The sequence below is a fragment of the Cynocephalus volans genome, chromosome 16 (assembly GCF_027409185.1).
Source record: "Cynocephalus volans isolate mCynVol1 chromosome 16, mCynVol1.pri, whole genome shotgun sequence".
Classification (NCBI taxonomy): domain Eukaryota; kingdom Metazoa; phylum Chordata; class Mammalia; order Dermoptera; family Cynocephalidae; genus Cynocephalus; species Cynocephalus volans.
Window position 1 is genome coordinate 68,870,076 of NC_084475.1, and position 13,302 is coordinate 68,883,377.

At 35.1% G+C, this 13,302-nt stretch overlaps 1 protein-coding gene across 1 annotated transcript in view; it reads right to left on the bottom strand.

The window, feature by feature from the left end:
* The window catches only part of CAAP1 (caspase activity and apoptosis inhibitor 1), a 98,846-nt gene that overhangs the window by 20,224 nt on the left and 65,320 nt on the right, over positions 1 to 13,302 (bottom strand). Inside the window, exon 6 of the mRNA XM_063081095.1 lies at positions 10,019 to 10,365. Coding sequence (XP_062937165.1) covers positions 10,019 to 10,365 — 347 coding nt within the window. The remainder of the gene's footprint in view (positions 1 to 10,018; positions 10,366 to 13,302) is intronic.

Below are 13,302 nucleotides of genomic sequence, written 5' to 3' on the forward strand. Positions count from 1 at the left end.
TACCACAGCAGTAGCCGCAGCTACCATGCAGGCAGCCCGCTAGGCACCTGACTGCAGTGACACATGAAGAGTTACCAGCAGAGACTGGAAAAAGAAGAGTACGTCTCTCTCCTCAGAGCCCACTCCAGCATAACAGAAGAAGCAACGATTCCACCATGCACCTGCTTTATTTCTGATTTTAGTAATTTGTCTTGTTTTTTTCTCTTGGTCAGTCTAGACAAAGGTTTGCAAATTTTGTTATCTTTTAAAGAATAATTTTAAAAAAGACTATTAAGCAGTCTACAAAGCACCACTGATGTAAATATTTTAATTAAACATTAACTTTACATTATTCTTTTAGAGTATAATAACCTTTATATGAATTTGTAACTTGTTAAATATGTAACTCATTCATTTTCTTTGACAAACTTTGTTACGGGAGACTGAAATCAAGCTCAAATAATTTCTCAAAGTAAATAAATAAAATCAAAATATATATATAACTAAACAAAACACAAAAAGGGAGAAGTGGGTACATTAGTATTGGAAAAAAATAGATTTCGGAGCAAAAAGCATTACTAAGGATAAAAATATTATTTTGTAGTGATAAAGGGTTTAATTTTTCAAGAGGATATAATAATTCCAAACATTTATACACCTAATAACAGAGCTTCAAAATACTTGAATTAAAAATTGATAGAATTGCAAAGAGAAATCAGTAAATCCACAATTACTGTTGCAGAATTTAATACCCCTCTGTGATGGGCAGAATTCTAAAAGCACCCTCAAAATTCTCACCCCCAGTATACATGCACTATATAATCCTGGCTAGGACTTTTAAATATGAAGGAATTTTACTCCCATGATTAAGTTCTGTTAAATGGCAAAAGTGAAGGGACTCTGCAGATGTAATTAAGATCACCCTCAGTTGACTTTGACTTAATTAAAAGAGATTATCCTGGTGGGCCTGATCTAATCAGGCGGACCCTTTTGAATTAGGGTATAGAAGTTAGAGATGAAAGAAGTCTCTTTGTCCTACTCAGCCTTTGAAAAAGCAGGCTATCGTGAGTTCTATATTTGCAAAGAAGTGAATTTTGCCAGCAACGATATGAGCCTGGAAGAGACCTCCAAACCTCAGATGAGACCACAGCCCAAGCTGACACCTCGATTGCTTCTTCTGAGACCCTGAGCAGAGGACCCAGCTAAGCTATCCCAGATTCCTGATTCATGGAAACTGTGAGATAATATTAGTAAATATGTGCTGTTTTAAGCCCAATTTGTGTTAATTTCGTATGCGGCAATAGAAAATATGCCATCTTTCAAGAAGTACAGTAGACAAAATCAGTAAGAATAAAGAATATCTGAACAACACTATGAACTACCTTGACTTAACACATAATACTTGACCTGACAACAGTAGAATGTACATTGTTTTTAAGTGTGCACAGAACACTTAACAATAGAAACCATATTTTAGGCCATATACAAATCTCAATAAATTTTAAAAGATTCAAGTCAAACAAAATATTTCCTATGAACATAATAGAATTAAATTGAAAATCAGTAACAGATTTTTTTAAAATCTCCAAATATTAGGAAACTAAGTAACACGCTTCTAATTAATCCACAGATCAAAGAAAAAATTAAGAGGGAACAACCCTATAGAATATTGTAAAACACCACAAAGACTGAGTACTTATAACTTCACAAAGTTTTAAGTAAATGAACAACCAAACATAGATTTAATTATTGTATTTAAATATTTTTAAATGCAGCTACTATAGAAGGTAATAGAGCTGCTATTGCAGGAATGGAAACAGGATTGTTACACTACAAAGAGTTTTTCCTATAAGCTGACAAGAAAAAGCTGTCTCTCAGCCTGATGGCAATGAAAGACAGAAGATGAATCATTGCTTGTGGAAACCAATTTATTTGTCAGTCTGGATCACTGTTATTTATTACTTGTCAGCACATGCTGTTAGTTCAATTAAATATAAAAATCTGAAGTTCTCTCCTCTCCCCCACCTCCATCCTTTAAAAAAAAGAGAGATAATGCTTTATATTTATACAAATATGAAACATTAAAAGAACATTTAAAGTCTATTGTGTTCCTATTAGTTTATTGGGGTGTTGTTTATTAAATGTTCTGCAACAAAGGAAGGATTATTCATTGCTTTGACTAGTTAAATTTATTTGGTTTTGACTAGTTAAATTTAAATGTTTACAGGGACCACTGTGAAAATATAACTTGGGACTTCTCCTTTCAGGATAATAGAAAACACAAAAATTTCAAACAAGGTACTCAGAGTTGCAATTCTGCACTGAATTCCGAGGAAGCCTGAGACAGCAAACTCAGGGCTAGTAAAAAGTTCGATTTCTTAACGAGTGTAATTGAACTCTTTCAGAAAAGTTACAATATTCATAATTGTTATACACAAAGCATACAATATTTCACTTTGACCGTACCACAGGGTTTTCATCATTTACCTGCAATAAACCATGTTAAAACAAAAAAATAAGCAAACAAACAAACAAAAAAAACCTTGTTCGTATTCAGTACCATATAATGGCACATATTGCCATGGGGAAAAAAAATGCTATTTGGGGAATCTGTCAAGAGAGTAATATTAAGTGACATATGTTAACTAAATATGCCGCCTACCCCTGCCAAACATAAAAGCCTGTATCCCTAATTATGTTCCTTATCGAGTTTATACCTTTAAAGTGTCAAACACAGCCCTCTAGTTCTGGGGCTGATTTCAGTTTTCAGTGATAAACATATCTTATGCTTCAAGTGACATTAAGTAACCATTTACCACAGAGTACGCAAGTCCATTTTCTTTATTTTACTGTTTCAGTGAACACAAATTACATCATTTCCAGCAACTCCAGCAAACTTATGAGTTTGACTATACAACCTGGACTCAAAGCAAATATGGTTTGTTTTCAAATAGTTGCTTAAAGAGGATGCCTTTTATCCAGTAAATCAAGAAGCTGCCCATGTAAAGTCTTCTTACACCAAAATATTTTTTACAAGACTTATTTGCACATGAAACCTATTTCTTACAGACTGATTCACCATTAGAAACATCAATTATCATATCATAGTGTGATACTTAGAGCAAATAAAAACTCCTGAATGTATGATAATATTTGCCCCTGCACTAAATAGAACCAAGCTCTGTCACTTATCTCATTGCCAGATGTCAGTTCCCTGTTGTGCGTGCTTCCTCAGCATACACCAGAGCACTCTCTCTCACACCTCCAACATTCTTTGAGGTTGAAGAATCAGCAACCACAGTTAACATACTAGTGTAGTGAGACTGTAATTTTCTCCTTATATGTATGAAATCTTGCCACCTTAAGGATATCAACCCTATGGCCTTCATTTTTGTGCAAGTGCTTTTACTCCAGATTGTTTGCCTTTTCTAATTTTACTTATGTTCTTGCCAATATTATCATTCATGTATGTATGGGCATATATATGAACACACACATATAATTTGATTAGCGAAAAAGTTTGTATAGAGATAATTTGATCAATAGATAATGATTTTAAATACTAGAAAACAAGGCAAAACAGCTAACATTACACCTAGATAGTGGGATTCCTCTCTATATATTCTTCTCTTTTGTTCAACTTATTTGCAATAAACCTACAATGTTACAAGTAAAAAATGAGGAAATAAATTAGGAAATAAGAAACAAAGCTTTTTAAAAAAAGAGTGAACTCACAGTCACAAACCACTCATGTACTTTTAATAATTCAAAGTCAAGTTGTGAAAGAAAGGTAAGAGGAAGACAATATTTGAGTAGCTACATGCACTGAAATGATTGTGGGGAATGAGGGAAGGAAGTAGCATGACCAAAATCCTTAATCTTTTCTTCTAATGGGAAAACACTAATTCAAAATGAACTTTTTGGAAAACCATATGCAATAAATAAATATTGAATTTGTTGCTATTTGGAACTAGATCTTTAATATCTTATCCAATCAAAAATTCTGTTTCAGCCTGGCCAGTTAGCTCAGTTGGTTAGTGTGTGATGCTGACAACACCAAGGACAAGGGTTCAAGCCCTGTAGTGGCCAGCTGCCAAAACAAGAACAAAATTGTTTATCTGGTTCTATGATTTTAAAAATCCCAATTATCTACTTAAAATTTTTAAAATAGGCTTTTAAACAAAGTTTTATGACATTTTTAAGTTTATAGGTTGAGAATATAGAAAATAAAATTTTAAAAACCTTTTGTCTCCCACTGCTATGTATATACCCAAAGGAATGGAAATCATGTCAAAGGGATACCTGCACTCCTGTATTCATTGTAGCTCTATTTAACAATAGCCAAAATATGGAACCAACCTAAGTATCCATTGATGGATGACTGGATAAAGAAAATGTGGTATATATAAACAATGGAATACTACTCAGCCATAAAAAAGAATGAATTTCCACCATTTGCAACACCATGGATGAGTCTGGAGAAAATTTTGTTAAGTGAAATAAGCCAGACAAAGAAACAGAAATACCACATGTTCTGACTAATAACTGGCTGCTAATGGAGGGAGGGAGGGAGGGAAGGAGGGCAGAAGAAAGGAATAAAGGAAGGAAAGAAAGAAAAGACCACAACAATATGTTGAACTTTCAGAAGGAGAGAACAAATCTAAGGATGCTAGAGATGGGGGGTGGGGAGGAAGAGGATTTGGGAAGTGATAGGTCAGATAAAGGGCATAAAGAAATATCACGATTTGTAAGCATGAATATGCTAATAATAAATTTAAAAATTTAATTAAAAAAAAACACCATTTTCACACAGAAGCCCACTATAGGCACCGCAATTGCCATGGATTCCGTAAAAGCAGCTAGTCTCTATAGCAGCGGTTGCAGCCACCTTGCAGACAGCATGCCAGACTCTCAACGTCACTGACACAACGAGAGGCACCAGCAGAAACAAGAAAAAAAAAGAAAAGAAAAGAAGTCCTCTTTACAAACCACACTCCAGAGTAACAGAAAAAGCATCTGATTTACAATAATAGGGAAGGAGTTGATCACACCTGTCTCAGTACTGGACAGATGAGCTAGGCAACAGACGAACAGACGAACAGTTAATCTATCAAATGGAGAGAACAAACCTATGGTTACTAGAGGGGGAGAGGAGGGAAGACGGGGAGAGATTGAATAAGGGACATAAAGAATAAGCATGATTTGTAACAATGAATATGATAATTAAAAATAAAATTAAAATACAAACATATTTAATAACTATAAATGTATTATGTATTTAGTATATATATTTGATACATATATAATAAAATCAATAGCTTCCTACCCAGCAAAGGAAACCAAAAAGAAAATAAATATTTATTGCTGATGCAAACAAGGCAGGAAAGCAGGATAAAACAATGTATAAATAGACTGATTTGAAAGACTACAAGAAGACAATAAAAACAACTCTAAATATATCAGTAATACCAAAAATAAATGGAACAAATTAAACTCACCAGTTAAAACCAGAGACACTTGAATTTTATTTCATAATAAGAACAAATGAGATGGGAAATAATATTAAATAAATTTAAAAAGGAAAATCATTAATATGTACATAAAAAGTTCACAATGAAGATGTAAAATTATGAAATAATAGTATATTGCTAAATATATAGTACAGTAAATGACAAAATTACAAGAAAAATTGCAAAGTGGATTTTAATGTATCTACTGTAGAAAGTGATATAATATGCAGAACTGATATATCATATAGAGCATTTTTAAAAATGTAAGTAACAAGATTGCTCTAAGAATGATAAATAGAACTCTACACCCAATAACTAAAGATAACGCATTCATTTGCAGCACACATAAAAATTCACTATGTACTAGTCCACAAGGAAATTCTCAATAACTGTTAAGGAATCAATATCTTACTGCTTTTTCTAATCACAACACAACTTTTAAAGTTATTTTTTTAAATAACTGATGTAGGCCACTGGGACTATTTTGCTCCCATGTCTCTGCTGCCGGAAGAAGCAACAAAGCCAGCAACTGGAACAAAGGAAAATGATATGAAGTCTGCATTAGGGTTAGGAGAAGAGGAAGAGGTAGAATCACCTTGGGATATTCTGAGGTTTCTGATAGTCATCAAAAAGATCTATTGCATTAAAATCACATGTTGCAGAATGAAATTGCCATACTAAGACTGGAAATAGACACAATGAAAAATCAATATCAGGAGAAGGAAAAGAAATATTTCAAAGACTTTGAAAATGTAAAAAGAAGAATGATGACCTTCAAAAGACAATAAAATTGAATGAGGAAACATCCACAAAAACAATATTCCAGTACAGTAGACAGCTTAATGTTCTGACAGCTAAGCATACCATGCTAAATTCTAAACTGGAGGATGAAAAACAAAACAATGAAAGACTGGAAACAGAAGTTGAATCATACCGTTACAGACTGGCTGCTGCTATACAAGATTGTGTTCAAAGTCGGACATCTAAAAAGGATCTAGAACTTGCTTCCCAGAGAGCAAATGATGAGTGATTTCATTTACAGGAAAAGAATTATAATTTGTCTATCTAAAAGAGTGAATTTCTTTCTCAACAATTGTCTAAAGCTGAAATTAAATCTGATAGCCTAAATATTGAGCTCCATCACACAAGAGATGCTCTCAGAGAAAAGACTTCATTCAGTCTTAGAACATGTACAAAAGACTGAAGCCAAACGCAGTGTCAAATGAAGGAAATTGAACACTTGTATAAAAATGAACAAGGCAAAGTGAATAAATGCGTTGGAAAGCAGGAATCTGTAGAGGAGAGATTCAACTACAACATGAAAATAGTTTTCTTCAACAGCAACTGGATGATGCTCACAACAAAGCTGATCATAAAGCAAAGATAGTAATTAATATCTAACACCAGTGTCATGATATTGTAAGAACACTTCAAGTTAAGAGTGAAAGACCAAGTCTTATAACTAGAAGAGAGAAACAAGGAGTTCATCAGTGAGTATAATCTTTTAAAAGAAAAACTGCATCAGCATTAAAATTAGGAAGAAAGAGAAAGTTCCAGTCAAGATGGAGGAATAGACGGTCCCCAGCATCACTCTCTCCCACAAGTCAACCAATTCACAACTATAAATATGTAACATCAGCCAAGCTGGGGACACTGGAACTAAGGGTAAGAGGAAAGACCTATGGAGTTCATGAAGGTGGGAGAAACCACGATGAGAGAAAGAAAAAACTGGTCTGAGCATTTTGGCCCGCGGCCACTTTAAGGCTGGAACTGCTGAGTGCATGCAACAAGAGCCAGCAGAAGCCACAGCTGTGCCCTACAGATGGAGTTGCTTGGATGTGGCAGGGGAGAAGAGGGCCTTGGTGGCCCCCAGGACAACAAGACCACTAATAGGGTTCCCATGGACCCACACAGGAGTGAGGAGCCAGAACAACTGAAAAAAAGGAGTCATTCAGAGGCCGGTGAGTCATCGCAAGGGACCGGCACAGGGCCCATCCCATGGGAAATGTTTGGAGCACAGGCAATGGGGGAGATAGGCCCACCCAGAGAACACTAGGGCACAACAAGGCCAGCCAATCCACCCCTCAATCACTGCAGGACCACTCAGAGGAGACTGGTCAGGAATGCAGAATTGCATGGGTGCAGTTTGATGAAAAAACTAAGGCCCAGATCAGAGTTGCTACACAACCCAGGTGCACGGAGTCTTGGGAGACCTGGAAGTACCTATAAGGTCAACCATTAAACCCTAGGCTGCACAAAAAGCCTTCCCTAGGGAAATGGCAGCAAAGCAGCAATTTAGCTAAACCACGCAGCTCAAGAACTGGTCCCCACAGGAAGTTTCCCTGTTTTAGAAGTAAGCAAAGGACAAAAAATTAGTTCTGGCCCAGGCTCACCACCAATGCCTTGGGGCCTGCCAGGGGACCTGAGGCATAGAGCCAGGGACGAGAACCCCCCTCCCCAAACCAGGCACACTGTGCCTGCACTTCATGGACCACCCAGGGACGCAAGGCATGGAGAAGGGGATCGGACTGCCTTCTCGCAACCAGGCACACTACACAAGTGCCTCAGGTCCCGCCCAGGGTCCCAAGGCTTGGAGCCAGGGACCAGACCCTCCTCCTACAACCTGGCACACCGCCAGCACCAAGGAGCATGCCAAAAACATCACCTCCATGTGGGTGGCCCACCACAGCTACCACAATGACCATGGCTGCCGTGAAAGTGGCTAGACGTCACAACCACCACACAGATGGTCCGCCAGCCAATGGAGTGCACTGACACAAGGAGTCACCAGCAGAGATAAAGAAAAGAAGAGGATGTCTATCTCCACAAAGCCCATTTCAGAGTGAGAGAAGAAGCATGTGCTTTATGATAATATTGGGGGACATGATCACACCTCTCAACATTGGGCATATCATCTAGGCAACACAACAGAGTAAACCATTATTCTTTCAGAAGGAGAGAAGAAATCTAGGGTAATTAGAGGGGAGAGGGGAAGAAGGAGGAGGAGGGGAAGAAATTGGACAAGGGGTATAAAGAATAATTATGATTTGTAACAATACATATGCTAGTAATATTGATTTGATCAACATATCTCAATGTTGAACCCCCAAAATATGTATAATCAATTTTGATTCAATAAAAAAAAATAAAAACAAATTTAAAAAAGAAAAAAAAAGGATTCAGGGAGAAGGAAAAAATGGCAGAATTACTTAAAGGTATGCCCAGAAACAAACAAAAATAATTCGTAACTGCAACTTCAATGTTTCATAAATGTCCTCTACTTCCATTCAAAAAACCCCCTAAAATTAGCACATAATTAAGCAAGTTAAAAAAACATAATCCCTGCAAATTTTATGTATAAGGAAAATCCTCATATGACATCAGTAGAGCATGGTTTATAAATAAAATATGTGTTGTCAAATATAAAAACAACAGTTTCAGATTTAAATTTTAGAAAAAAATTAATTTATTTTAAGTTAAGGGTCCCTACCTAAATTTATTTTGGTATCAAACAACTGCAATTAGTGATGGGGACAAAAACCATCTGTAATTGTAATAGGATGTTACTTTATTTACAAAAACTATAAAAAATTAGATTAATTATAACATCAACTTATCAAAGTTTCTTGAAATTAATTTGGTTTTTGGAAAAGTATCAAAAGTCTTCAGATCCAGAATGATATGGTCTTTTATTATTTGTGATTCATGGAATTATAGCACATGAGATCTTTAAGCAACAACACCGGACAAAATCCTATACAATAAAATACTCTCCTTTTTCTGATAGCTTGGAATGTAAATGAAAATTTGTTTATTACCAAAAAAAAAAACTTAAAATGTCCAATAGTATCAAATACCTGTTAGAATGGCTTGTCTGCTTGAATTAATAAACACAGGCAATTAGTTCTACGTTGTTAAAAATTGCCTTAAATTAAGTCCTTTTCTTCTTTTATTAAAAAAAAAGTTTTTCTCAGCCATTTCAGATCTCTACGTCTTACAACAAAAACTGTTACTCAGTTTTAACTAGGAAGTACACCCATACAAGGCATCTTCAAAACAGTACATATTTTAAAAGTGCACATAAGCAAAATTAAATATCTTAAATTGTTAACAAATCTAGGAGCAACAATTTAATATTTCTATCACAAAATACAGGTAGCCTTAAGAGAAACATGCTTGGTCAATCTTTCTTAAGCTTTTAAGTTTGGTGCCAAAACATTTAAAAATAAAGAAAAAAAACCCATGATTCTTTGCTAATGGCTTTTAAGACATTACTTTGCAGATATAGCTAAATACTCATTAAACTAATTATCCAGGCTATCCAACTATATTTGCCATGAATTCATAAGACAATAACACACATCTATAATATCAAAGCAATCAAAAACACCCAAAGGTACTTTAGGCCTAAGATGATTTTACCTTATAAGGGTTACATTAGAAATATATGACCAAAATAAACTTCAGATACGAAATTATATGACATGGCTTTGTTCAAACACACCTAAAATTCAGACTCAAGTAAATACCTAGGCTGGCTTTTTTATATCACCAGCTTTCATCAGGGCCTTAATTGCTCTTGCCCTCATCTCAAGTTCTAGCAGCTCCAGCTGCTGTGCAGAAGGTTGAACATCTTCTGGTGGAGGAACAGTCAGGGTGGCTGCCTTGGGTTCCTTTGGGCTAGACTCTGCCAGTCCTAGAATCTCATTCACACTTTTCTCAATGTCTTTCTCCAGGTCATCTATCTGACCAACTTCGCTTTGAACTGTATTTTCTGGGGCCTCAGGAGCAGCTGCTTCTTCGTTGCATGGGCCTTCTATGTCGCTGTCATAAGCATCTGCATTTATACTGAGTACATCACTATCTTCCCCTTTGCCTGTAACAAACAAAAAAAGGGGAAAGAACCATGTAACCTAAATGCCCTGGGTCAAAATTTTTTCACTATTTATGATTAAAGGATTGCTCTGACCCCGCCTCCCGCCAAGGAGTTCCAAACACATTCCATAATCCCAATCCCACCTCTTTTTCCCTAACTCCTCACCTTTCAAAACAGATCTACTGTACAAATTTAATAGATTTATATAAATATAAATTAATATAAATTCTAATGTATTTGTCATTCCAATTTGTAAAACATGGAAGCATTAGAAAATTTATTCCATCATATGGAATCCCCATGATCTATTTTCCTAATTAAAATGTCATAATGTTTTATATCATAGTGAAGCTTTTGCATTACAAAATGAAAGCTGACACTAGAAACCATTTGGATAGAGTATTGCTTATTATTGAAGTAAACTTTCATTCTAGAAGGTATTTAAAATACTTTGTTTTATAAACTACAAAAAAGGAAAAATATCAGCAAGCTGGATACCATGTGCACTGAAATTGTCTCAAATCTTTTCATATACTTTTTCAAACACTTTATTCTAAATCAGTAAATTAAAGGAGAATGCCTAAGGCCATTTTCTAAGATAAAATAAGCTTTCATGAAGAAGATTTTAATTAATAAAGTCAGTACACCATAATTTTTTTAAGCACATTTCTTATAAAACTTCTATAACTGACATTAAGAATTTGAATATAAACACGGATTATGGCTCTCAACTTCTGTGGCCTTGCAGTTGGAAATTACTCAATTCCAGGTATCATTTGCAACTTTGAGTACTCACTTATACCTCCAATTTATTCTTCTTTAAAAACTTTTTAAAACATATTAGGGATTTAAAAGTAATGATCCCTAAAATGTTAGCTTTGATAGCTTTCTCATAGCAGGGAAAACTTATTTGTAAAACACAAACTGACAGATAAAAAATCCTGATAAGAGAATGTACACGAAGAACATAATTCTACTCCACTGGTTTTGTGACAGACAATTTGCTGAACTTGGCTGATACTCCTACATGCTTATAATGAAAAAACCACTCCCTATTCCAAAATTAAAAGTGGAAAATGAATCGATAAATTATTTTTGAGTCCATAAATAAAACTTATTAAAAACAAGGTTGCAATTTTAATTATTTAATGCCAAACAACATTTTATATCTCTCTCTCCAAAGCAACAAGTATTTCCAAATAGCAAAAGAAAAATACAGAAAAACAAACATAGCCTTTCATCTTAAGAAAAGAATGGTTTAGGGCTGGCCAGTTAGTTCAGTTCATTACAGCGCAGTGTTATAATACCACAACCTAAAATTCTAAATCTATAGTCACTGATTCTGAATGAAAATCTACAGGCTGTTTAAAAGATTTTAAAACATAAATATTTGGAAAATGAGATATGTTTTCTGGACCAGCGGTTGTTGCCAGAAAATAAATGACGAGAAGAAGAATATAATGGGCAAGGTGGGAGAGAGAGAAAGTCTGAAAGTTTGGATATCGAGTCCTAATCCTTACTCTACTGTGAAGGATGTGATTTGGGGCAAATCCCTTACCCTTTCAGAGTGCCTCTCCTACGAAAATGAAGGACAATTGTCCTAGAATACCTCTAAAGTTCAAGATCTAATATTACAGTAAGTTAAGCCTACCTAAAAACATGTAAACTGGCAATATTTTAAACTATTTTCTTTTTTCTCCCTAAGATATGGTTATCTTTTGCTTAATACATTCATCGCCTGCATAATAATTCCAAAAGAATTTCCTATTGGCAGCAGTTGTCAATGAAAGATAAATTACAAGTGAGTATATCATATTCTACCATATATTTTTCACCAAACAACCTTTTGGCAACAAAAAGAAATGTATTTATAACATCCAGACATTACAACTGAAGTTCACTTATTATCTTGAGTCCAGGGATCAGTGTCTAATGACACAACTATGCAATCCCTTATATACTAAATCACAAAATTTGAAGTAGCTGCACTTCTACAAAATTAATTTGCTTTGAATCAATATGAAGGTAAATTTAAAAATAACAGCAAAACTTAGAAATATTTTCCATTAAAGATGTGAATAATCTACATTAGTAGATCCTGATGACATATCTTCTAACTGGCAAATCTTCTAACTGAAAGTCACTGTCAAGCACCACATGCCTGTATTTCCCATCAAAAGACTATATACCCCTATATCCACTTATATAGTCTTATACCCTTATGAGTGTGTATAGGTATTTTTAAAAATGGGAATGTATATTATTTTCATTTTATTTTTTTCTGGAGAGGAGGGCCACAGCTTTCAAACACTTTTCAAATGGCTAACAAGCACCTAGCTATATACTCTCACTTAACTTGGACCATTTTTTAAGCCTATTCCTATAAGCTTACTTAAGAGGTAACCACAGCTTGGGGCCAGCCCATGGCTCACTCGGTAGAGCGTGGTGCTGAAAACACACACACACACGCACACGCACGCACACACACACACACACCCAGCCCGTGGCTCACTCGGTAGAGCGTGGTGCTGAAAACAAACACACACACACACGTACACACACGTACACACACACACACGTAACCACAGCTAAACAGCTACTCTGCCCTGAGCTTTTCTTTTTATTTACTGTAACACAGTTGACTGTGCATATCCTGAGCTTTTCACAATAAAATCTTTATTTTATAAAGTTATCAAAGTTATCAGCACCAGAGACTCAGGATAGAAATGTTTACATACACAGTCCCAATATTTGAAAGGAGAAAAATCTGGACAAGAAAAAATTTTAATTTATGTTTTTCTGAGTGTGTTTCAAACTTTTTAGTGGGCAGAAGATAGGCTTTGCTTTATTTCTTTGTTTTTATATCAGAAACAATATATATATTTTATCACTGAAGAAATGTAAATTTGGTGTTCTGTTTATATTTAAAGTTATCCA